Source organism: Lolium perenne, chromosome 6 (assembly GCF_019359855.2).
Source record: "Lolium perenne isolate Kyuss_39 chromosome 6, Kyuss_2.0, whole genome shotgun sequence".
NCBI classification, from domain to species: domain Eukaryota; kingdom Viridiplantae; phylum Streptophyta; class Magnoliopsida; order Poales; family Poaceae; genus Lolium; species Lolium perenne.
This window is the reverse complement of record NC_067249.2, coordinates 63,634,468-63,658,395: the sequence shown is the minus strand read 5'-3', so window position 1 is coordinate 63,658,395 and position 23,928 is coordinate 63,634,468. Positions and strand designations below refer to the sequence as shown.

Here is a 23,928-nt window from a genome sequence, read left to right as displayed (position 1 = left end):
GTGGACGGGCACGGGGCCCCTTCGCTTTACTTTTCCGAGGTTGTTCGCTCGTTGCGATAACCACTTCGCAACTGTTCAGGGGGTTAGATCCAGCGGGGGCTGGAGTATTCGCTTTCGGCGCTCCTTCGGCCTTGCAGAGAGAGTGGAATGGGACAACCTCTGTAGGATCTTTGACCTATCGCCGGTCTCGGAGGGCGATGATGTGGTTCGATGGGCGCTTGAGCAATCTGGGGAGTACTCCACCGGTTTGATGTACTCCAAATTGTCCCGGGGTGGGACGGTCACGCACTTCAAGGAAATTTGGCGCACTAGAGTCCCGCCAAAGATCCGGGTCTTCCTTTGGCAACTCATCCGAGGAAGACTCCCGTCAGGGGACCAATTAGTTAAGCGACACGGGCCATCGAACGGGCGGTGTCCCCTTTGTGGCGAATGGGAAACTTGCGACCACATCTTTTTCACTTGCCACATCGCGAAGTTTATGTGGGCAGGGATAAGGGACCTTCTCTCCTGCTCATGGAACCCGGCAGGCTGCGGACTTCATCGCCATTGCCAACGGCTTGTCGGGTAGACTCCGTAGGATAGCTTGGTTTACTTTCGCAGCGCAATGCGGACGCCTGTGGAACATCCGTAACAAGTTAGCTATCGAGGGCTCTCTCATCTCCAGCCCGGCTGATGCTATCTTCAAAATGTCTATCTACATGCAGAGCTGGAGGGTTCTGGTCAGACCGAGGGACAGAGCACTGCTGGACGTGGCGCTGGACGAGGTTAGGAGGCTACACGCGAGGACCCGGGCTGGAGGACAATGACGCCATCGACGATCGCTTGTTGCCACTAGCACCCGCTCCTCGTGCTTCACCTTCCCTGTCTATCATTTGTGTTGTTCTTGGTATCAGACTTGGCTTATTTGTATTATGGCATCGATCAGTAGAGGCATCGGACTTATGTGGGGTGTGTGTTGTATCGCTACTATGTGGTTGCCGTGATGGCTTTATATATAAAGCCGGGCCAAGGGCCTTCTGTTTAAAAACAAACCAACAAGGAAGAGGCCTGTCTTTGGTACTTGCACGCAACGACAAGTTTCAGCATGCGTTTTAACTCAAACGGACTAACTGTCGCTGCTATCCATGAACAAATTGGTGGTACCAACATTAGGCAATGTGGTTTAATCACCTTTTGTTACCAAGTTATATCTGTGTCGTCAGATTTTTAGTATATATCAATAGCACGTACATCTTTATGTAGTCTTTAGGAATAGAATGCACAGGAGCATACCTATAATGAATGAACTTTTAGTGTACAGGGTTGAACATTGACCAACCAGTCAATATCGATCTATCTATCCAGATTTATGAATTTTTTAGATCCTCGATGCTCTAATATCTCGACAAACTGTGGGCATATGATGATGTCCTATTCTACTGTGCTTGTGTTTGAGATGGGGTAAATTTTGATCCTGCGGTTTATTCCATATAACAATCAGTACCCTCTTTGTCATATATTTACCAATTTTCATCTATTCCCCATCTTTAGCTTCTATTGGACTCGCAACACAATTTTCGTGAAGGCTTAGGGTGTTTGGCTGGTACCCTATCCAGCCCTGTTAAATGTTGGCAAGAATTGGCTTGCCAATTTTTTAGCGAGAGGATTTTTGCGCCTCACTTTGCCAACTATTTGTTAAAATCCTGTGAGAAAGGTGGGTGTGTCTCCATTGGCAGCCAAAATTTTGGCAACAAACCAAACAAGTGGCATAGAATCATAGGCTGCCAATTTTTTGGCATTGCAAATTTTGGCACCAACCAAATTTTGGCACCAACCAATGGTTGATAGTTCTACCATTTGGAGTGAGTTTATCTGTCGGCCATATCCAGGAAGCCTGCTTGGATAGTTTCTCGTATGTAAACGATGTTTGGATCTGATAACTCTTTACATTTCGACAGAGCGGAGACAGAGATGGAGGCGACGGCTAGCCAAGCCACCACAGGTGGTGGGGACATGGATGTGGCCAAGTGGCCACGGCGATACGTAGAGGATTCTGTCGTCCGATGACAGCGTTGCGACCAGGTTAGCGCATAGTAGAATGTACGGTTATTCAAAAACTGTCCGTTCATGACCTCTGTAAAATTCTATGGTGTGCAATGGGATGCTCGTTTTCAGCACCCTGGAGGGTGGAGCTGGTTGATCGAAACCTGACTAGTCCTAATCCGTCTATTCTTCTCAGCCACCTGTAATCAAAAGTAGAGATGATGTTGTACTAGGACTGTTGTTTCCTCAGATTTCAAATTTCAGGCAATTGTGAATAGCAAAACCGAACAATTTATCTGTCTCATAATAATATGTTATATGCTCTATTTCAACATAGGAGGAAAAAAATAATAGGTCGCCACATTAGTAGTACAAGAGTATTATATGTCCATCGGCTCACGAGCCATACGAATGACACGGTGCATTTCTATACCTAAGAGCTATATCTCTGGTCTCTCCTCTGTACACTCGCAGCAGCTAATTCAGCCTCATCCACTCCCATGCCATCGAGCTTCCTCTCGCAGCTCCGACGCTTCCTGCCGGAGCTGGGCGCTCTCGCGGGCCACGCGGCCGTGCTCCGCGATCACACGGTTGAGCTCGACGAGGAGCTTACGGTTCGCCGCACGGAGCCGCGCTGCCCGGGACGAGAGCTCGTCCAGCCGCCTCTGCTTCCTCACCCGCGATCGCTTCGCTTCGCTTCGCTTCGTCAATTCACGTGCGTGCACGCCGCACCAAGAGTCGGACAACTCACTGCTGCGGTGCTGCCTTTTCGATTCCACCCGCCCCCGCTAGCTGCATTCAATGACGCACTTCATTCGCTCGCTCCGCCGCCGAGGTACGTACGTGTCTCTCTTGGCTTAATTTCCTGCACCTCTTTACTCCTTGGCTCCATTATTAATTAATCCAATCCAATCCAATCCTTCCTTGCAAACCCAATCACAACCATGTTCTTCTTTCTTTTGCCCCTCCGTATGGAACACGGAGGTGCCAACCGAATTACCACCATTTCCCTTCGTTTCTGTAAGAAAAATAAAGATGGCCTCGTTTCAGTGGCCTGCCTGCCTGCCTGCCCTGCGTGACTACATCCGCCCAATTAAAACACCACTAGCTTAATTGAGCAACTACATTTTTTTTTCCAAACCATGTTTGTGAAAATGAATAAATATACAGTACGTGCCTCAACAGAGAAGAAATGCAGCATGCCTCTCTCCATCTCCCTTTCAGCAGCACAGAATAAATACATTCCATCACATGAGAAATTTCCTTGCACATCATCCTGTCTCGCTACATCACAATTTTCACAAATCTACGACTTACTAATATTTACAGCCAAAGGAACAGAAATGCAACAATCATTAATTACATGATCAACTTTGAGGACTTCAAAACCACGCACGCAATCAATCTCCGCCAGAGGTATAATCAAACAGAGATACCAAACTGTAAACATCAACCAAATCTGGGACAACAGTTACATACGCAACACATTCATGAGGAGTTACAAGATTCTTAAACCTCCGCTGCTCATGACAGCTAGAAACAAAGCAAAAGCTGCATACAGATTCTTCAAACAACCAAGGCGTATATATATCATCACATCCATTGCCTATTCCCCCCAGGTCTTCCAACTTCCATCCAAGCAATCCGCGTATGCTTCAGCTAAGGCAATACTGATGCCCAATAGCAACAAAAAGCTCCAGCAATCCCATCCTACAAATACCACAAACGTGGCATACGAAACCTGCTGATCATCCCTACAAATATTATCTCGACTACTACTCACCATTATCACAGCAAAATGACCTAGCTACTAGCTATCTGGTCCTTTCCTCTGTCTTCTTCATCTACTTTCTTTCTCATTTTACCTATACCTGAAACGCAAAAACACGGTTCCAAAGTCAGCTAAACCAAGCCCTCAACATATAACATTCCTTTCTTTCTTACTAAGCTATTAACATTTCCAACAAGTAGCACACAACACGGCTCCATCTTTCAATGTGCATCAATGACGAGGCAAAAACAGAGTTCATCCATCTTATCTTATCTTAGGCAGCAGCAAACAACACTTTTAACACAGCTTCTTAACTACAGCCAGCCACATTGATGATCTAGCCTAATTATATAATATCGGCAAAGCAAAGCATGATCCCGGATCTCTTAACACTGCATGCAGGGGTATAAGGCCATCAAGTCCAAAACAGGAGCTGCTTTGCTCGTGAAATAGAAAAACACACAGAGGAGCAAATATGTTTGCCCAAAATAATAACAGCTCATCACAGTCAACGGAGCATCTTAGCATGAACAGCAACCATGGTATCACGGGGCATGCAGACCAGGGAAAGGAGAACCAAAACTCACCCAACCACCTTGGAGTCGAAGAAGATGCCCATCGCTCTCGTTTAGTGCTCCTTGTTATCCTGGAGCAAGAACAAACATATTGGTCAGCAAAGCAACCAATTTGTAAGAAGATACAACCTAAGAGAATACCAGCAGCTTGTTACCCAGATCAAATGCATGCTCAACCATTTTGAAAGGAATTTTTAATGCAACAGCAATCTAGCATTACCAAGAGCAAAAAGTAATACCAGGACATCCCTAGCATCAGCAAAACTAATCCCAGGAAACAAATAATCAGTAAATGAAAACTACAACCATCAGCAACAGCATAAAATATGCCAGGCCGTGGACACCACCATACATATAACATATTCAAATCACATTGAATAAATTGATTCCAAGCATCGAACTCAAGGAAAATTTGCACTAGATGTCAAATCTCTCGGCAAAATAATCCTCGATACAATAATCAACACTCACAGCAGCAAATAAACCAACAAATGCCCCAGCACTATTTTCTGACTCGGGCCATCACTCATGCTATTCAAAAACTGCATGTGAAATACATGCCTCAATACATACCTACCAGGCTCTTGACGGAGGCCTCGTAGTCAATCCGCAGCAACCAGAGCGCCTCCCCACGGCACTCGTGGATGTTGCCTATGACGTCCGCTCCCGCGCCTCCTCCTCCTGGTTCCCCACCGATAGCGCATCCCGGTACACCCACTTCTCACCTTTCAGCTCCTTCTCCAAAATGATTTAAACCTGGAAAAAATGCAAGATTTCATTCAGTGCTGTCTATGGATGATGAGCAGGAAACAATAAACAAAACTGAGCACATACTATTGCCCATGCATCTATTGCCTAAGCGCACAACTAGTTTTCATTGACTGAAACAAGTTCCATCCATACCTGCATGCATACTCTACTGCCTAAAGATCCAATCAGCAGGAAAGGAAACATTTTTTAAAGATGCATGGAAGAGGAGATCGCTCACCAGGCAGAAGCAGCAGGTCAGTGACGTGGACGCCGGCAGCAGCTTCACCACCGGAACAGCAACCTGACATGAGTAAAATCGAATCACAATTGAGAACAAATTCTCACATCTATAGGTTTCTACACTATATACGAAAACAAATGCAGCAACCGACTCGAGTGCAGGGCAAAGAAAGTACCGTTGGATGCCAATATCGAGGAGCTCCTGACAGCGGCGCCGAGGTAAATTCCTTGTCATATGAACACCTGCAGGCGACATAACCAGCTGAGAACAAAGGTTGTTCTAACTCCTAGCGATGAGAAGTCAACAAGAAAATCAACCCAGCTGAGACACAAGTAACTAACATATGACACAGCAGAGCACTTGCCTGCCTTGTTGAGACAAGGACCGAGGAGACAGGGAATCTGCTTCATAATAGCCTCCGAGGCTAAGAAAGCATGATACTTCTTGACAAGCTTCTTGTTCTTGTTCATCTTTGTAAGAGCTTCAACATCCATGGAATCAAAAGAACTGCCTTCTCAGACTGCATTAAGGTGAATAAGCAAATGTAAACATCAAAAAATCCCACTCAAATAAATCTGAAGAAACTCTTTTGGAATAGCAATCCAAAACCTGACATCATAACAAAAACTCTTCCAGAAACTCACATACACGTATTGTACTAATGGATTTATACCACATTCCATTGAATTCACAGGTTCTATCTTTCTATAGTGTAAGAAATTAATATATATCATAACTAAATGCATTACTCTACAGTTTTCGCTTTCAAACAAGTCGGACTTCCTACAGTTTCAATAAACGGTTCAATTTTCACCACAAAATAACACCTCAGAATCTCAAGATTTATATTTTTGCTTACTGCAATGTAAAGAACAGCACCACCAAAGTGAGCTGCTGTAATCACCTAAGTACACAACAGAATTTCCAAACAATACAGAACTACTACATCGATCTGCCTTGCCTACAATTAACAAAGATGCATTTTTTTCAATAGGATAGACGCAGGAAGTGGAAGCAACCTTTGGGACTAGAATCCTTGATGGCGGCTCGGGACGAGCAGCCCCACCCGACCTCCGTTGCTCGCGTCGGCGCCGTGGCGCCCTGGTGGCCGGCAGGGTGTCGCCAGCGTGCAGGCATCTGCACCGCGATGCCTCGGCCCCGCAAGCGACGCGGGCATGCGAACTCGACGGGGCGCCGAGCGCCGGCGAGGAAGCAAGCATGCCGCGCCGGAATAGCTTCTGGGCTGAGGCGCCCTCGCATCTGCAAGGATGTGCCGGCGGCGTAGATCCTAAGCGGGAGAGCGGCGGCCTTGGAACTGGGAGTGGAGGGAAGAGGGGACGTCCAGGTCCGGCGCAGCGCCGAAGCCGTTCCGTCGGAGCGTCGTCGCCTTCCACGCGTTGCAGAAGGTGAGTCGCCTATTGCTTCGTCGATGCACGAATGGAGGCGCGGGGAAGGAGGGTCCTGCGGCTGGGAGGAATGCCGGCGGCGGCGGAGGGGCAGTCGGCGGGATTGGATTGGGTTCAAGGTGGGTGGGGCGAGAGATAAGTGAGATTGGGGATACGACGGGGTGGCGCTGCGTTTTTCTCACTTCTTTTTCTTTTTTTGTTTTCCTTTCCCTTTTTTTCTTTTTGCATTGCGCTACGTTTTGGCCAGCCTGCGTTTTTTCCTCGGATTGTCAAAGTCAAACTTTGTAAATTTTGATCAAATATTTACCAAAATATATTAATACTTAGAGTATAAAGTCTATTGTATAGAATTGCCATAAAGAATGTTTATTTATTTATTATATGTAGTTGGTATTATGGATATTTATATTTTCTTATTACTCTTGGTCAAACTTTTCAAAGGTTGACTTTTCACTCAACCTAGAACGCAAACTTAATAGAAAAGGAGGAAGTATTGCATGCACTATAAGTAGGGTTTTGCATGCACTATAACTTTGTAAGTTTGAAGTCTTCCTATGAGGTAATCATGCTTATGAAGGAGGTGCCACCTCGAGTTGTGTGTATCCGATCTTCCTCTTCGCACAAGCACACCACACCTATATACCACAATAAGACATCATTCAACAGGAGGGCTTATGACCCCCTCTCTCGGTTTAAGTGCGAAACCTTACGTGGGGATAGCGACGTCTACCAACTAGCTTTTGATCCTTAATGGTGATTCCATGTGAATCTTCTTTTTTGTTTGTGTTGTTGTAGCTAGGTACAAGGAACATAGAACCTCCAAAACGAAGCCAAATGCTTACAAGAGTTGGGTCGGTAGCCACGAAGTGGAAATTTTGTACCATATAAGTTTGAAATCTTATGGTTGGGTTCTCATGTTTGCAAGGAGGTGCCACTTCATAGGTGTGTATTGTCTTTAAACCTTCACACCAACTTTATATTCCTTTTGCAAGGAGGTGCCACTTCGTAAATGTCTATTGGCTTTTAACCTCCACACCACCATTATATATCCATAATAGGATCCCACGCAAGACATATGCGGATTTTGACCTTTCCTCTCTCGGTTTCAAGCGAACCCTGTTTCATGGGACCCGCGCCTTTCCTTCCAAAGTGGTAATTCAATGCTACTCTTCTCTTTGGTTGTGTAAGTTTGGGTCCAAGGAACATGAAAACCCTCTTGTAAGATTTGGGCCGATGACCTCGGAGTGACGATTTTGTACTATCATATGAAATCTTCCTTTGAGCTAGTCATGGTTGTGAAGAAGGTGCGACTTTAGAGCTGTGTATTGGATTTTCCTCTTCACACCACCCTTATATATCCATACTAAGACCCCATGCAATATAGGGGGCTTTACGACCCTTCTTCTTCAGGTATTAGGTGAAATCTTGTTCCACAAGCCCCATGACATCTCTACTCCCTGTATTTCATTCCGAAGTAGTGATTCCATGTGAATCTTCTCTTCTTTTTTGTGTTAGAGTAGGTTCGAGTAACATTACAAACCCCCAAAGAGGTTAAGCTTTGCTAGATTTGGTTTGGTGGCCGCGAAGTGGGAGTTTTGCTCTATAAGTACAATTTTTTCCTCAAAGGTAGGCATTCTTGCGAACAATGTTCAAGAAATCGTTAATCTTAACTTATCGGCCATCCTCAAAATGAAGATTAATCGCTTATCGTCCGATTAATCGATTTTATCGGTTGCCCATTTATCAGCTTAATTTTTTGTATATTCTAATTTGCAGCACTCAATTTTGTATAATATGCTATGTAAAAATAATATTGGAGCATTAAGAAGAAGTATTACCTTGATTATTTGCATTTGAATCAATCAAAATGAAAATTTTGAGCTAATGCATAGTTGTACAAGACCATAGGAAGAAAATAACGACTGCCATACAAAATTTCAGTGAAATTTCACGGACAATCACCAAATATATCTGTCACTAGAGTGAAAATCGTGCGAAATATCGGCCCTCGATCGGAAAATCGGCCGAAATATCGGTGCAACGATAAATTAAACGAGATATGATGAAATCTTATCGGTTACCACCGATTCACGATAAATCGGTGATAAATCGGTATCTCGACCGATTTTTTGAACAGTGCTTGCGAATGAAGGCTAATCCAAAGTTGTGTGTTGGTATTTGCCGTTCAAACCACCCATAATAGGATCCCATGAAACAAGGGGAATCAGGTGGTGGTGATAGCGGTCGGGGTAGGGCTTATAACCCTTCCTCTCTGGTTTCGTGCGAAACCTTGTTTCGTGGGATCCGCGACGCATACCCCGTAGTGGTTACAAGAGTTGGGTCGTGGCCACGAAGTGGGAGTTTTGTACTATATGTCGAAAATCTTTATCATGGGTACTCATGTTTGCGAAAGAGGTGCCACTTCATAGTTTGCGAGGGAGGTCGCCGCAACCCTGCCCACCTCACCGTCGCTTGGAGAGGAGGAGACACCCGTTGCCGTCGCGCCCCCACATGGGCTTCGCACAGCGACGGCCCGTCAACGGGTAGGAGGGGTGATGCGGTCGGGAAGGGCTCATGGAGTAGGCGGAGGATGCCCGGTGCGGCGAGGCGGATGCGGGGTAGTTTGATATTAAGCATCTGACTTATACTCCGCCGTATGTAAAACAATGTCTTAGATTTATCTAACTGCGGATGCATGTAAATACTATATAGTGTGTAGATATATATTTAGATTTTGATTTTAAGACATGTTATTCATGGACAGAGGTAGAGGCCATGTAGCATCCGATTACACTATCCTATGCTACTGCTACGTGTTCAGTACAAATGAACTATGAACTACTGTAGTAAAAACAAAATTCCTAGAGAGAAGCAAACATGTTGATGCGAGGGATCATGGTCAAAAGAAGGAGGAGTAGATGCCTGAGATATACACTATAAACGAGGAGTTGCTGCGGGAAGTGGAATGGTTAATTAATTACTACCCGCCTTTGATTGAAGGCACAATTTCCATGGTTAGTTCTGGCAGGTAATTAAGGATTGTGTGATCAGCCAAAAAAAAACTTCTTCGCGTTTTGATCTGAGCAGATCAACAGCTTGCACCCAAAAAGAAACACAAAGCGCATGTCCAGGAAAAAAGTCCCTCTCCTCTCGCCGCCGGCCAGCGAACCCAACTCCCACACGGGCCACACCTCCCCCGGCTACCCATGCCGCCGCCGCTCGCCGGCCAAACTCCGGCGCGCTCTCCCCGCTCCAGTTCCTACGTACGCGTCCCTCCAGCGCCACAAATCGCGCCCTCCGGCGGCGGCGCGACCGCGGCTCTCCACGACGGCGGCCGGCGCAGGAAGACGGGGACGCGCGGAGGACGTGCTGCTGGTCGCCTCCCCGACATTTTGCCTCCTCGCCCTGCTGTGAAACCCTAGCGGCTGGGCTGCCGCCCGGCATACAGGACGACGACTCCCTGCCCCGCGCCATGCGGCTGTCCCTCATCGCCCATTCACCGGCCGTGGGAGAAGCTGCTCGTCCACCGGAACCTCCAAGGTCGCCGCCGTGCGCGAGCTCCGCCAACCGCCTCGCCGGCGTCTTTGCGGGGTCGCCGGACGCCATGGACGCGGCAGCTAGCGCCTAATGGGGTGCGTCCACGACCTGCAGGACTAATCCCCACCTCCACGCGGCCGTCCAACAACACCTCTCGTCTCGCCACCCAAAGGTCGAAAATTCATTCCCCTTTTTTTCGTGCTGGAATCGGCTCTATACTCACTTACCCATTTTTGTATGACCGCGTATTTGCTGAGCTGCTAATGCAAACTGCCTTGCTCTAGACCGCCCTCGGTTTTAATACTAGCATTACGTGATTCAAATTTACCTTGTATGCATCCATATAAATTTCCCAACCAACCGGAAATTGAACTAGTTTTGCATGTATGTTCGTTGTAGCTGTTGTTGTCTAGACAACCCACCTCGTGAGTTCACCGCGGTAGCGTGCGATGGCATCGGGTGGCCTTCTTCTTTGAGTCTGTGGTTTTTGGTAATTTTCTTGTTCCTATCCTTTGTCCTCTACCCTCTCCATGGTAGCATGGCCATCTTGCTCTTCCTATGTGCGTTTGGGATGTTGTGTGTTTGATATTGGAAATTCAGGAAAAATATGATGGTTTGATCATAGTGGGTTTTGTTGGAATTGTTGGAATACCCCCTTCATATTTTGGTGAAGAACGCTGCGGCTAAATGAAAGCTTTAGCTAGTCTCTGTTTGCATTCTGTGTTAGTTTCTTATGTGCGGTAACTCGCTTGAGCAGCATATCACGCTGACACCCCATTCTGCTCTGTCATTGCATTTCCTGATGATATTCATCTGGGGTAGTTCATAGGATCACATCAATGGAGCAGCCTATATTTTCTTCCTCTCAATTGATTTTTGTCCAATGTTGCTTTGCATCTTATAAGCCTTAAGCATTTTTTTTTTTGCTTGTAGATGGCAATTGATTTCACAACTGACATCCAAAACAGCATAGAAAAAGCAAGCGGAACATAGCAGCAATTCAAGATTTGTTCATATTTGAATTGCTGCAGTTGGTGAAAAGCTTATATCTACAATGATGGCTTAGTAACCTAATTATTGATTATATTTTGGTAATTGCACAACTCTGTATATGTATACTTGATCATTAACTTTATTTCCTATGCATACTAACCCTCGTTTCTTTTTTCTAACATGTGAGGTGCACATGTGTATGCGGTCATGTCACCCAGCTGCTGCTACTGGCGATGGCTCTGGTGGCTCAGCTGCTGTTGGGCTGGCCATAGCCTCCGCTGCCCAGAAGCGTGGTATGAACAGAGAAAGACTAACACTGGATTAGTAGACTCGCGTCCATGTGTTTAAATACAGCAAATGCTGCATTTCTTGGTGATTCTTAGTGCTTGCGAAATAATGTCTCAATAACATGCTCTTCTTAATTAGTGGCTTCTATTTGTGTGTGGTAATGAAGTTCTTGTGTTGCTGATATTCATGTATAATTTCTTATGTCATTTCCCATTAGAGGGATGCCATGTGCCAAGCAAAGACAGGATGGGGAAGGCTGCTGGTTGTATTGCGTCACACAAGAGAACTGTCTTACAAGGTTCGTAAATCTGGTCGTTTGCACTTTTGTGTTGTGCACATGTACATTTATCACCCTTTTCTTGATTTGCTCATTGCTTTTGTGTTTTGAATTGAAGGTTGCTCTATTCTATGGATTTATTTGCGGCCCTCATTGTGGTGGGCACACCTGGAAGGATTCTAGCTCTAGCTACCGATAAGGATATTTCTTGTAAGAATGTGAGGTATATATGGTTATGATGTATGCTCTAGATAGCGAGAGCGACATTTATTTGAAGAATGTTCAGTCAAGTACATAATTTGCATTTCATATTGCCATTCAATATACCGTGGTTTTTAGTTAGTTTTTAGTTAGTTCATACTAAAAAACACGGTATATTGAATGGCAATATGAAGTTATATTTATGTCTTTGATATCTATTATTATAAGGAATGTGCATATGTATGCAGGGACGACCAAATCTTCTGGAGTGTCCTCATGCTGCTATCTGGCATGGTTTAGCGCCTATTTGGAGTGTCTGGGTGCGTCTTTTGACCCTGCCGGCGGACAAGACAGGGTGATCTTGCCAAGCAGGGCCTCATCGAGGGCATCACCAAGAAGCTCTAGGAGGCCGTTGATTTTGCAGGTTCTTCTCTGTAATTTTGCAGTACTCTTTCTAATCCGCAATTGCGGTGTCTAGCAACTCAATTATTTTTGTTCTCAGCCAATTCAATTCACTGTAGCAAGCTGTTGATCTGCTGGTTTAGATTTTAGCTTCTAGATTTTTGGGTGCTTCCATCTTGTGTGGGTTAAGTTGGAACCCTACTCCAGTTTGACTTTTGATAAATTTGCTTGAGAGCTGACCATGTTTTGTTCTTGCTCAGTTGTTTCTGCATTATTGTGTAGTAAATCTCTAGCAGTGCAGGTAGATGCTTCAGTTGGAGAGCATCTCATACTGAGCTGAAATTAATAGAGCTGTATGGTGATTTATGTTCTGCTGTTATTTTAAGAGAATGGAAGACATCATTAATAGTAATGTGTGGGCTGTTGGGTGCCCTTTGTAGATATAACTTTTGACATTTGGTATAGTTATCTCAGTGCTTGATGCATGCCCAAGTTTCTTTTTATGGCTGATTGGCATTATTATGCACATGATGTAGCTCTTGATTTGGCCTGTTCAGGTTTATTTCATTCTGGTTGTATGCCTGACTTTCAATCCGGTTTTCCTAGAAGGTGGAGCACTGCTTCAGTAGCTATGCTAAATCTCTATGTATGTGAACTGATCCTTATATGATTGTGATGTCGGTGATCTTGCAGGTGGAGCCGAATGCACAAAAGATTGTGGAGCATCGCAGGAGTTAAGACATGTTGCGGTAAATGGAAGAAGATAAATTTTGGCGTGTCTCGCTTCGTTGTCGTGCAGAGTCACAGGTGATTTTCATACTTCCCACTCCTGGTAAGGGCTTTCTAGGGCTGCCATTTTTCGTGGTTAGATCTGAATTCATGCGGTGTTCTTTCAACAATCTGATTATGAAAAGGCCAAGAAAGAGCAATTGCCAAGCCAATCATATGGAGATGCATCTTGCAGGGGCTTCCCAGGAGGCATGCCTGGATTTGCTGGAGGGGTCCGGTGGTGGTATGCCTGCAGCAATGGTTGGTTCTATGCCTTGAGGAAGGGGCGGTGGTATGCCTGCAACAATTATTGGTGCTATGCTATATATGCCTGCAGGAATGGGTGGTGCTATGCCTCGATGCATGGGTTGTGGTATGCCTGATATCATCCTGAATGTAAGTGCTTGGCCACTACCTATCTTTCTTTATCTTCCTTCTAACCTATTGATAGTGGAGAAACCTCCTTTATACAACTAGTTGACTTTTTTTTTATTTTGTTGTACAGGACCGTGACCTGATGACAACCTTTGGTGACCCTGAGGACATGGTGGCACTTCAAGATGGTACAATTTTCCAACTCAATGGGGTCCCCCGCTTGCTTTATGGGTGCAATTTCATTGTTATTGTTAATAATATGGTGTGCATGACCAGGGGTTTCTTCATTTTTATGGATGATTTGGTTTTGTCATTATGAACATGATTGAGCTTGTAATTTAACCCACCCTGTATGGAATTGTGAGAATGCGCTCTAGCAATGCACATATATGTTTGAGTTGCCAGAATGTGCTCTAATAATCTGCTCGGCTGCAATTGCTTTATTATGGCTGCTATGGCTGTTGAGAAAACCTTTTGTTATTAGTAATAATATGATCCGGATTGAACTGCATGATAAGCATTTGATGTGCAATGCCATAAGAGTAAAACAATCACATGTGTTTTTACTTACGTGTAGAATGCGTTTATTGATATGTAGTACATGTGTCTAAAGTTTTGTTTCTGTTATCTTCCATGGTGCTGCTTAGAAAAGGCCATCGGTCTAAAGTCAGGCAACTTCTAGATTTGGAATTTACGAGTTGGTAATTTTATTTTGCTGTGAACATAATTGTGTTCTATTTGCAAACCCAGGATCTACAAGGGATGCATCGTCGCATCCAGCGGTAGCGAGAGAAGCAACTCTCCTTCTCCCAGGCGCAAGTAGAACTCGTGACATGTGTGCCGCTGGCAGGTAAAACTTCTTTTTCTCTCGACTATAACTATTTATTGCCGATGATGGTGTGTCGCTGTGATCTCATGAAGTGTGACAGGAGCACAAGCCCACTTGACCGCTGTGTTGCATGGGCAAAAGGCGCTATCATATTGCATCGCTATGAGCTTATCCTGTTTTGTCTCTACCCTGACAAAAAAAGAAACTGTGTTGAGCATACAAGGGACCGTTTAGTAGAGATGTGGCAAAATGAATCGAAACAAAAAATGATGTTATGATGTTGTCATCGGGATTAGATGTGGTTGATGGTGATGGTTATTTTTTTTAAATGGTTGAATGAATTCTCGTGGTTTTCGTGGATGATGCTTTCAGTGGTTGTTTTTGTTACTCCTGTTTGGATTGTGTTTTCGGCTTGAATGCAAGAGATCTAGTTACTAGACCGATTGTCGTCTCTTGTAGATGGTTGTTTTGAAATGCCATTTTTGTTTTCTATGGATTTTGCTTTTTGGAACGTTTGGATTCCTACTTGCGGATGACTTCTTTTTTATCGACTCACCATATTGAAATCAATATTTCCTTTGTGTCATAGTCTCATAGATGTGTGGTCGCCTTCATTCATTCAACTATATCTATAGTTACCTTGTGGGAACAGATTCTAGTTTTGTTGACTGGCAGTAACACTGAAACCTATATTTTATTGCGATTTTGAAAAAAGGGAACGAAAGGGAAATTGGTGAAACAAGTTGTGTTGGCATATGATCAACTGCGGTAATGTTCTTGGGTACTTCTCACATTCCACATTAAATTTTATTTCTGCACTTATTATCATTATGAATCTTCCAAAATCCTGGTCCACAAGGAAATTGAAAGTTCTTCCTGAAATAGAGGATAGAAACTTGGAGATTTTGATGTAGCCTATGTTAGTTTAATACTCCCTCCATCCATGAAATGATGTTGGAGATTTGTCTGAATTCGGATGTATCTATACACTAAAGAGTGTCTAGATACACCTAAATTTAGACAAACTTGCCACATCCTTTTTTGCACAGAGGTAGTCGATGCACTTCACGGACTGTGTTCGCATGACTCTATTTTCTATTCATGATTGTCTGCTCGTATCACTTTTGGACGATGTTGTTCTTAGGATTTATTTGGTGCTTCTTCTTTTTAGGGACGATGGATGGATTCTTCTCTTTGAGTTTCATTTAGGGGAAAAGATAAAAACTTTCTGATGTCTCGTCAAAATTTGAGTTATTATGTTGTGTTTGGTTGCAATGAATTGAGCTCTGAATTGAATTGGCAATGGAAAATCAAATCAACCAATTCAATGGAATACCACAAAGAGTGTTTGGATGCGCGTGGTATTCAGCTACAGAATTCAGATTTCAATGGAATACCAAATCCTGTTTGGATGTCACATGTGTGAAATTGAGAGTATTTTTTACTTTGAACAATATAACATATGTAATATGAATGAATATAGCACAAATAGCAGAAAGTGGACAATTATGCTTACAAATAGTAGAAAGTGGATACATTCTGTCTTACAAATAGTTTGTGGGCACCTAAGCCAGCTGAAAATAAAATTGTTGTCAATAGACTCGACACAATGATTCGTTTGTGGGCACCTAAGCCAGCTGAAAATAATAGTAGACCGAGACACCTAAATTCATCAATCATGATAGCACCTGAATGGCTTAGATTAGCTCTGAATCATGCACTGAGATCCCTTGATACAGCTTTCTTTCGGTGAAAGACAGTAAACAGCTAAGTACAGAACAGGCATGAGCGCGTCTGCACAAGGCAGGCTCTCGCTCGTCCACGCAGGGGAGGCCGCCAGGGGACACCGGCGCTCGTCCGCGCCAGGGAAGGCCGGCGCTCGTCCACACCAGGGAAGGCCGGCGCGCGTCCGCGCGAGGGGAGGTCGGCGCTCGTCCGCGCGAGGGGAGGCCGCCACTCGTCCGTGAGAGGGGACGCCGCCGCGCGTCCGCCGCCCGTCGCCTCTCTACCACCGGCGGACCTAGGGCTCGGGTCGCAGTGGGCAACAGTGGGGGAAGGGGACCAAGGGGGAGAGGGAGGGGAGGGGCGGAGGAGGGCGGAGGAGGTCGGCCGGAGAGGGGACGGAGGGAGAGAGGGGCGGCGATGTACCTGGCGGCCGGCGATGCGAACGAAGGCGACGGGAGGATGACGGCCTCGTACTTTTTCGGGAGATTGAGCGAGCCCGTCGCTCGATTCAGAGGCAATACAGAGGTCGGGAGCTCTGAATTGGGCTACGGGTTAAGTTGCCCCGTGCGGGCCTCTCCTTAGAATTGGGCAACAATTCCACACATCAATACCTAGCACATCCAAACAGCAGAATTGGGCCCTCAATTCTAGATTCCCCAATTCAGAGTCCAATTCCTTGCAACCAAACACAGCATTAGAGTACAAGTTAGTATATCTGATTGAACAATATTTGGGATTTAAATATAACATTCTATGTCGCATAAGAGAAGTGAGTTAGCATTTATCACAATTTTGGTAAAGCGTAGGGAGCAATCTCTATAATACTTTGGTAATGCATGTTGACAAAAACATAGAAATTTTCTAACTGTTTCAGCAGCATCACCTCTATTGACAAAAATAAAATCACCAGCTGAACAATATGGCACGAAATTCAAGTTGAGTATGTACCTATCAAAGGATAATCATTCACACTTGAAGACAAATTAACTTACTGTGTGCCATTTGTAATTCTAATAAGACTTTATTTTATTCTTGACCCTTCAACACATAATTCTTGCCCAAGTTCTATCTCCTGAACTATTTAATTTTGTCAGAAGTGAGAATGGAAGGTCGTGCCTATATGACCACATTGTTTGCCTTTGCATGGTCTATATTATTTGATGCTCCTCATTCATATGCCTATCTGCCATTCATTTACTCCAGGGTAGCACTTGTTTGAGATGTGATCCAGAACTGGGTTGTCCCCTGCTTTTCTCTAGTCATATGCTTTGTGATCTCTGATGCATATTTTGTACAGATTATGACAAAAAATTGAAGTAGTTTTGTTCACACAAATGTGCCATCACTCCATCTAGGGTATCTTACTGCTGAATTGTCCGGTGGATTGGTCAAATAGAAGTTGTCCAGCAGTTTTGCTACATTTTATATTTTTGTACTTCAGAAGTCTCTTTAGACTTTGGCTGTAGTTTTGTCCAGGGTGTCTCTGCTGAACTTTTTGGTGGATTGTTCAAACTTGTTCAAACTGAAGTTGTCCAGTAGGTTTGCTACAATGTTGATTTTCGTACTTGAGAAATTTTGTAAATTTTGGGTTCAAGCGCTTTGGGATTCGGCTGTATCTAGACTTAATCTTTGTGAGATTTAAGAGATTGTTCAATATGGTTTGATCTGTCTTTCCTTTCAGTATGCAGGGGATCTTCTAATTTACCCTTGTTTACTACCTTAGTTATCATGCACCTACATGTTATCTTCTCTACAAAGTTAAGACCAATGATGTTGCTTTACATTACAGTTAAATTGTGATAGCAGTTTGATTCTTTTTTCTACCGGCGTTTTAAAGTTCATCCTGCTAGATATTACATTTTATATGGAGGCCCCAAATAGAGCACTTGTGTGACCTTAAACCATTACACTCCCAGACTTCTCACTTCTTGCAACCCTAGGCGGCGGTGGCGGCGGCAGGTTCAGGAACGATGACTTGCTCCACTTGGAGGGCTCTGGGGATAAGAACAACTACGATGACTCATAGTAAGGTGCATCCTGCTATCTTTTATGATAACTTTGTGCTTTTTTGGTGTTGTGTGTAACACAATATTTGGTGCACAGAAAGTTGTAGCTGATTTGGACAAAATACTTGCAAATATAGCTTGTGTGTAGCTGTTGTATCGTGATTGGCTTTGGTAACCTTAAGTTTGACTAATCATTTCCATTTATTTGTATCGATGAAGTGCAATTCCCTTATAGCAAGAAGCTGGATTCTCAGTTGGTTAGTACATAGGCGATTAACGGAAATGTATATTGATGATGAATGAAAATTTTGCGTGAAATGTCACTTGCAGACATGCAAAGTTGTCATATTAGATTTAAGCATTTCTAGTGAAGTTTGCATCTAAATTATTCTAACATTGGCTCATAATTTCAGGGTTACTAGAGGCCTGATTCCTTAAGGATTTTAGTTCCTTTTATACTCTGTTCCAGGTTATTGTCATGTATCTAATGTTCTGCTCATTTCTTTAGCATTAGGCCATGGAGCACCTCCTCCACCTCCAATGTTACCGCGGGCAGCAGATCGTGGTGCTAGTAGTGCAGCCGGCTGGCTGGCCGCCATGAAGAAAATGGCAAGATTCCCAAGCAGCCGCAGCTGTCAAGGCACTAGAGATGGAGGCCCTCCTCCATGGCTTCAATATGCCTGTGTCAAGCTCGGACGCCATGGTAAGCTACCCATCTATGGTCCTCTCTGAGTCTAGACCCAAAAAGGCAAAGATTTTTTCTTGCTCATCTCAAGCCAAGAAGAACCCCTCAATTCCAGGTGCTCGTACAATTTTTTTGTATTGCTATGAGAGTTTGTATATATTGATGTATCTGATAAGATTAATCAATTGGTGGCACTCATCTGGAAATGTTGGCATTGCATACAGGTGGTGCGCTCTCTGGATTGTTTGAGATGGGCCATTTCTGGTGGATGAGGCGCTAGAGCATCATGACTTGTACGCCGCCAGGGAGGAGACGACAGGTAAGCTTTGCCTTTGCACTTGCTTTGCTCCATGAAAGAGATGTTGCATATATGGCTGATTCGCTGCACTCGCTTATATATTTGATGAGTTTGCAAATTGTGCTTTGTGTTTGATGCAATAGATTGTCTTGTTGAGTTTGTGGCATGCTCTTTTGTGGTACAAAAACTTGAAGTTGCTGTAACCGCTATGTTTTTTTTGCATTCATCAAGGTTTTACTTGTTTGTGATGCTTAATTTATTTTCGGGCTTCTTTGATCTGGATAATGAAACCTCAAGAGCGACCTCAAGGACCTCTACATCAACACTGTAATGTAAGTCCTCGGAGGACCAACAGTTCAAACTTTGAAGTCCTCGATTTGTCCCAGGTCACTTGCTGTAGAAAACTGATGTCCGGTGTTTTACCGTACTTTGTATTCACAAGAGTTTCTGAAACTGTGAAAGATAGTGAAATAGTGAACTGATACCGTGCTTCACTTGCTGTCACTTGAGGATTGTATTCATATATATTTTTACATGTAGCAATGATATATCCTGACTATGAGGTTCGAGTTGATGGCTTGTGGCATGTTTGAGGTTACTGTTTTATGGCAGGGGGTCATGTTGAAATCACTCCCTTACTTAGACACACCTGGTATAACTGCATATGTATCAGTTTTTTCTGTTTTCCATTGCTGCTAATTAACATGTAGTACTACATGAGAAAGAATAGATTTATTAGTTGTTTCCTCGCATGATTAATTTGTTCTCGCATTTCCATGTGTCTGTAACTCATCCTTGTAACTTAAAAATACTGTTATGTTTTAGAGTCAGAGAAGTCGATATGTCATTACACCAACTTAGTTCAGAACTTCATATGTTTATATCTTGCAGCCAAGTATCCCCTTAATGCTATCAAGCTACTTCAAATTCCTATTGAACGGAAAGGTGGTATTTTCATGCCATGAGATTCATCTAGTGAAATTATAGTGTTTGATTTGGCTACATATTGAGCTATTTAGTGATTCTCCGGTTGAGCTATTTTTGTGCTAATGTAAAAAAAATTACAAGTCATGCTTAAGTGATATTGTCCTTTCTCTTGACCGTGGATTCCTGACCCCTTCGTGATTCTTGAAACAAAATTGGGTGCCATGTCCTAAGTGTCAAGGAGATGGGCTATAATATTTGCATCTAGAGATTTGTCAAATCACTCTGGAGTATGGCCAAAGTTGCTCTGGCATTAAGCATGTTTTCTAGTAAACTGATGAATGTATTTTTCATGAGCATGACTCTTCATGGTTTAAATATTTCCTTGGGTGTATCATGCCTAGGGAAACTTGATATGTTTTTCTGTTTAAGACATATTTCAAATGCTTCTCTTTAATACATCACGTACAAATACTCAGAGTTGCTAGCTGACTTTTCTATGATTTACATGGAGCCTAGGCATTGGATACTGTCGTCAAATCTGCTTCGTTTGCATTGTACTTCTGCTGCCTGTAGGTCTCACTCCGAGGCAGTGATTTGATTTATTATTGTCATCCAATGCTTCTGCGTAGTGGGGCATGTGGTCCTGTTTCCCTACATGGTCTTTTCTCTTTGTCATCAATCCATGTTTGTTAGTCGTATACCTTTCTATATCTCTGATATTGCCTTGTTTAATGAGAGTAGATATCCAAGTTGAAGAAAATAAATAATGTGATAAATAGCTTAGTAGTATATGACATTTTCGACTCCTTGGACTAATGTTAAGAAAAGGGGTTCTAGGCTAATTAACTAATAAAATAAAAGAGATCATATGTTCATGTTTTTTATTGGTCAATATGCCAATGGAAACAGACATGTTTCTTATATTTTCACATGTGAATATGAAAATTCGTTTTGTTTTGCCTCAAATGATTTTGTGTTGTTCTGTGGTCGTGCAGGTGACGGATGAACAGGATGTGCGAGCTTCTTTAACTGGTGGTAGTCGGACGCGATGGTGGAGCAGTATGCCTCGTAGCAGATTTGTTGTCTTTCCCTCTCGTGAAGGGGAGAAGTGGAGGGGAGGTAGCCAGGAGTGAGGGAGCCATGGATGCAGGTTCCGGCCGGCCAGGCATGCTTTTTGTTTGTTTATTTATTCCACAGATGTTGGAACCAGTTAGGTACTATGCGATGTGGGTCGATACAGTGGGTTGATGCTCTCTTGGCTATAGCATCTTCAACTATTCTTTTCCCGTGCTAGATCAATTGGCCTGTAACATCTTATTTTACCTGTTAGATTCTGCTGTGTGAGGTTGTTTACTTAAGACAAACTACTTTGTAACCTTTAGTCCTGAAGGTGTCGAGTACATTTAAATATCACAATTTGCACATCATTCCTCTCTTTTATCCATTATTTTGCCATGTGATAAAACTGTCTAGAAAAACAGCATATTTGCTGTCAAATTGGTAACATCAGGTCTAGTGGTCTAAGCAATGTTGTACTCCCTTCGATGTTGGGGCATTTTCTTTGGTCACTCATTTTAGTTTGTATTTAGTCTATTTTAGTGTGTAGGTTCACCCACTTTAGTTTAGATCTAGTCTACTTCAAAAGTACCTTTTTCGAAATGGGTTTCCCCAAAGCATCTGCATCAAAATAATGCATACGGCCGTTTTATTAAGATATAAAGCGAATCCAGTTGTACACACGAAAGACTTCAAAAGTACCTAAAATATCTTTGGTAAGTCCACACGACATGCAAATGAGACCCGAGACAACAAGGGAGGCACCCGGGTTTTGGTGTTGATGGTGCTGCATGTGTCCCACGTGTTGCAGTTCGAAGTAGTGGGAAAGATGAAAAACATTATCCGACTTGTAAGTTGAGATGTGGGTGTGATATTTGCAAGGATATTGGTCCCCTATAAATGATATTGTTTTCTTCCATAAAAATATGGTGTGTCACTGGCGCACTCTCTGGAAAAAACTTGTTACAAGTTGGAGGCGAGAGAAAGGTGAAAGATCAAACCGGTGTGGTGTCTAGATAACTGAGTGAAACCATAGTGCTAGCTAAAATCAGTTCTTCCGGCTACGCCTTTGGCTAAACTACTGAGTGAAAGCAAAGAGCTAGATAACATTAGTTGAAGGGTCCAAACGAAAAAAGTAATCCATCAAGTCTGCATGCTTTCTAAGGCTAACTTTTCCACTTCCCCATGCTATGATTAGTCCACCAGCATTTAATATTCAGTCTGGATCAATTCAAGCGTTGGCGTGCCAGGAAGCAATTGAAGAGGTCATCTCGTCTTCCGAAAGAAATTAAAAGACCCAACGCCATGTCACTGATCCGTGGCATTTTTCATCTCTGCACCGTCCATCCCCTAGATGCCTTTCCTACAACAAGCAACTCATCATCTCTCTTCTTCAACCTCCCTCACCTCTATATATACAAGCCACTACCACTCACCGCGTGCGGGTTACGCGTGTGACTTAGACTTTGACTTTTACTTGTCGAGGAGAAGGAGAAGGAGAAGGAGAAGGTATCCTCTTGTCGTGGAGTTCGTCTCTAATCCCAAACGCTTGGTCAGGCGTGGAGTTCTTCCCTACATCCATCAGGTAATTCAACATGCGTGTCTTTTTTCTTGTCATGAGAACCTTGATTCAGCTGATATTCGTCTTCTCCTCCTGATGTTTTTATTCTGGGTGTATTTGTACATCAAGTTTTAGAACACTGATGCGACTGTTGGCATTTGGCTCTATTGCTTCTGCCCATGTCACAACAAGAAGGAAATACAATCTGATAAATAAGTTGATTTGGTAGGTGGATGTGTTTACTCCTACTCCGTCTGTGTGTGCAAACTTCCAAGATCAAACGTAATTGTATTTGGAGTATATGGAAAAAGGCCAGGTCTAGCATGAAAAGTGATTGCTATTTTCATCATTCTTCCTTTCTCATCTTGAGAACATGTCAGGTCATGCATCGGGGTTTTACTTCAAATTTAGACGGAGGGAGTACAATTTTAGAACGAATCGTAAGTTAGGTGAAATGAATACTTCCACTAGATCCTCATTTTTGCCAACTACGCCCCCTATAATCGGGGTGAGATTAGTAAATTGGTTAAATGAATCCAACGGGAGAGGAAATAAAAATCCAAAAGAACGGAGCTAGGTATGCGGCTGCTCAAGAACGGATCTTTATCTTACCTGCTGGAGGGCAGTCTTTCCAGTTTTTCAACAGAGTATCTATCTCTTCGCCGCTTCGCCTAGGTGGAGGTCCCTCGACCTCATCCTTCCCATTGAACAGGTCTCCACGCTTCCTCCACGGGTCATTCTTGGGAAGCCACATTCGATGCCTCATGTAGACGTTTTTGAAGACGCGGGATCCTTACCCAGCTGTAAAAACGGCGTATTTTCCATGCACCTCATGGAACCCAGCAGGGGCTGCGGACTTCATCGCCATTGCCAACGGCTTGTCGGGTAGACTCCGTAGGATAGCTTGGTTTACTTTCGCAGCGCAATGCTGGACGCTGTGGAACATCCGTAACAAGTTAGCTATCGAGGGCTCTCTCATCTCCAGCCCGGCTGATGCTATCTTCAAAATGTCTATCTACATGCAGAGCTGGAGGGTTCTGGTCAGACCGAGGGACAGAGCACTGCTGGACGTGGCGCTGGACGAGGTTAGGAGGCTACACGCGAGGACCCGGGCTGGAGGACAATGACGCCATCGACGATCGCTTGTTGCCGCTAGCACCCGCTCCTCGTGCTTCACCTTCCCTGTCTATCATTTGTGTTGTTCTTGGTATCAGACTTGGCTTATTAGTATTATG

General features: G+C 43.8%; 1 protein-coding gene and 1 long non-coding RNA gene across 6 annotated transcripts; one reads left to right on the top strand and one right to left on the bottom strand.

The window, feature by feature from the left end:
- Positions 1–3,326: 3,326 nt before the first annotated feature.
- Positions 3,327–6,894, bottom strand: LOC127308191 (uncharacterized). The gene is made up of 7 exons (XR_007856339.2): positions 6,379–6,894; positions 5,724–5,879; positions 5,535–5,601; positions 5,357–5,419; positions 4,942–5,124; positions 4,381–4,439; positions 3,327–3,893 (listed from the first exon to the last, which is right to left on the bottom strand). It is a non-coding gene; the product is annotated as an uncharacterized lncRNA (long non-coding RNA).
- Positions 6,895–10,058: 3,164 nt separating this feature from the next.
- On the top strand, positions 10,059–21,492 carry LOC139832191 (uncharacterized). 5 transcript variants are annotated; one of them, XM_071821833.1, is made up of 14 exons: positions 10,059–10,474; positions 11,236–11,393; positions 11,483–11,588; positions 11,801–11,881; positions 11,979–12,083; positions 12,310–12,485; positions 13,157–13,270; positions 13,428–13,627; positions 13,737–13,794; positions 14,357–14,456; positions 18,077–18,190; positions 18,675–18,869; positions 19,076–19,170; positions 21,072–21,492. In XM_071821833.1, the coding sequence occupies exons 8-11, from the start codon at positions 13,526–13,528 to the stop codon at positions 18,132–18,134; spliced, it is 318 nt and encodes a 105-aa protein (XP_071677934.1). In that variant the 5' UTR covers positions 10,059–10,474; positions 11,236–11,393; positions 11,483–11,588; positions 11,801–11,881; positions 11,979–12,083; positions 12,310–12,485; positions 13,157–13,270; positions 13,428–13,525; the 3' UTR covers positions 18,135–18,190; positions 18,675–18,869; positions 19,076–19,170; positions 21,072–21,492. The 5 variants fall into 5 exon arrangements, 4 of the variants coding, with proteins under 4 accessions (XP_071677934.1, XP_071677937.1, XP_071677936.1 ...); XR_011746869.1 differs by lacking the exon at positions 11,236–11,393 and having other exon boundaries at positions 10,059–10,792; XM_071821836.1 differs by having other exon boundaries at positions 10,059–11,393; positions 18,101–18,185.
- Positions 21,493–23,928: the final 2,436 nt, after the last annotated feature.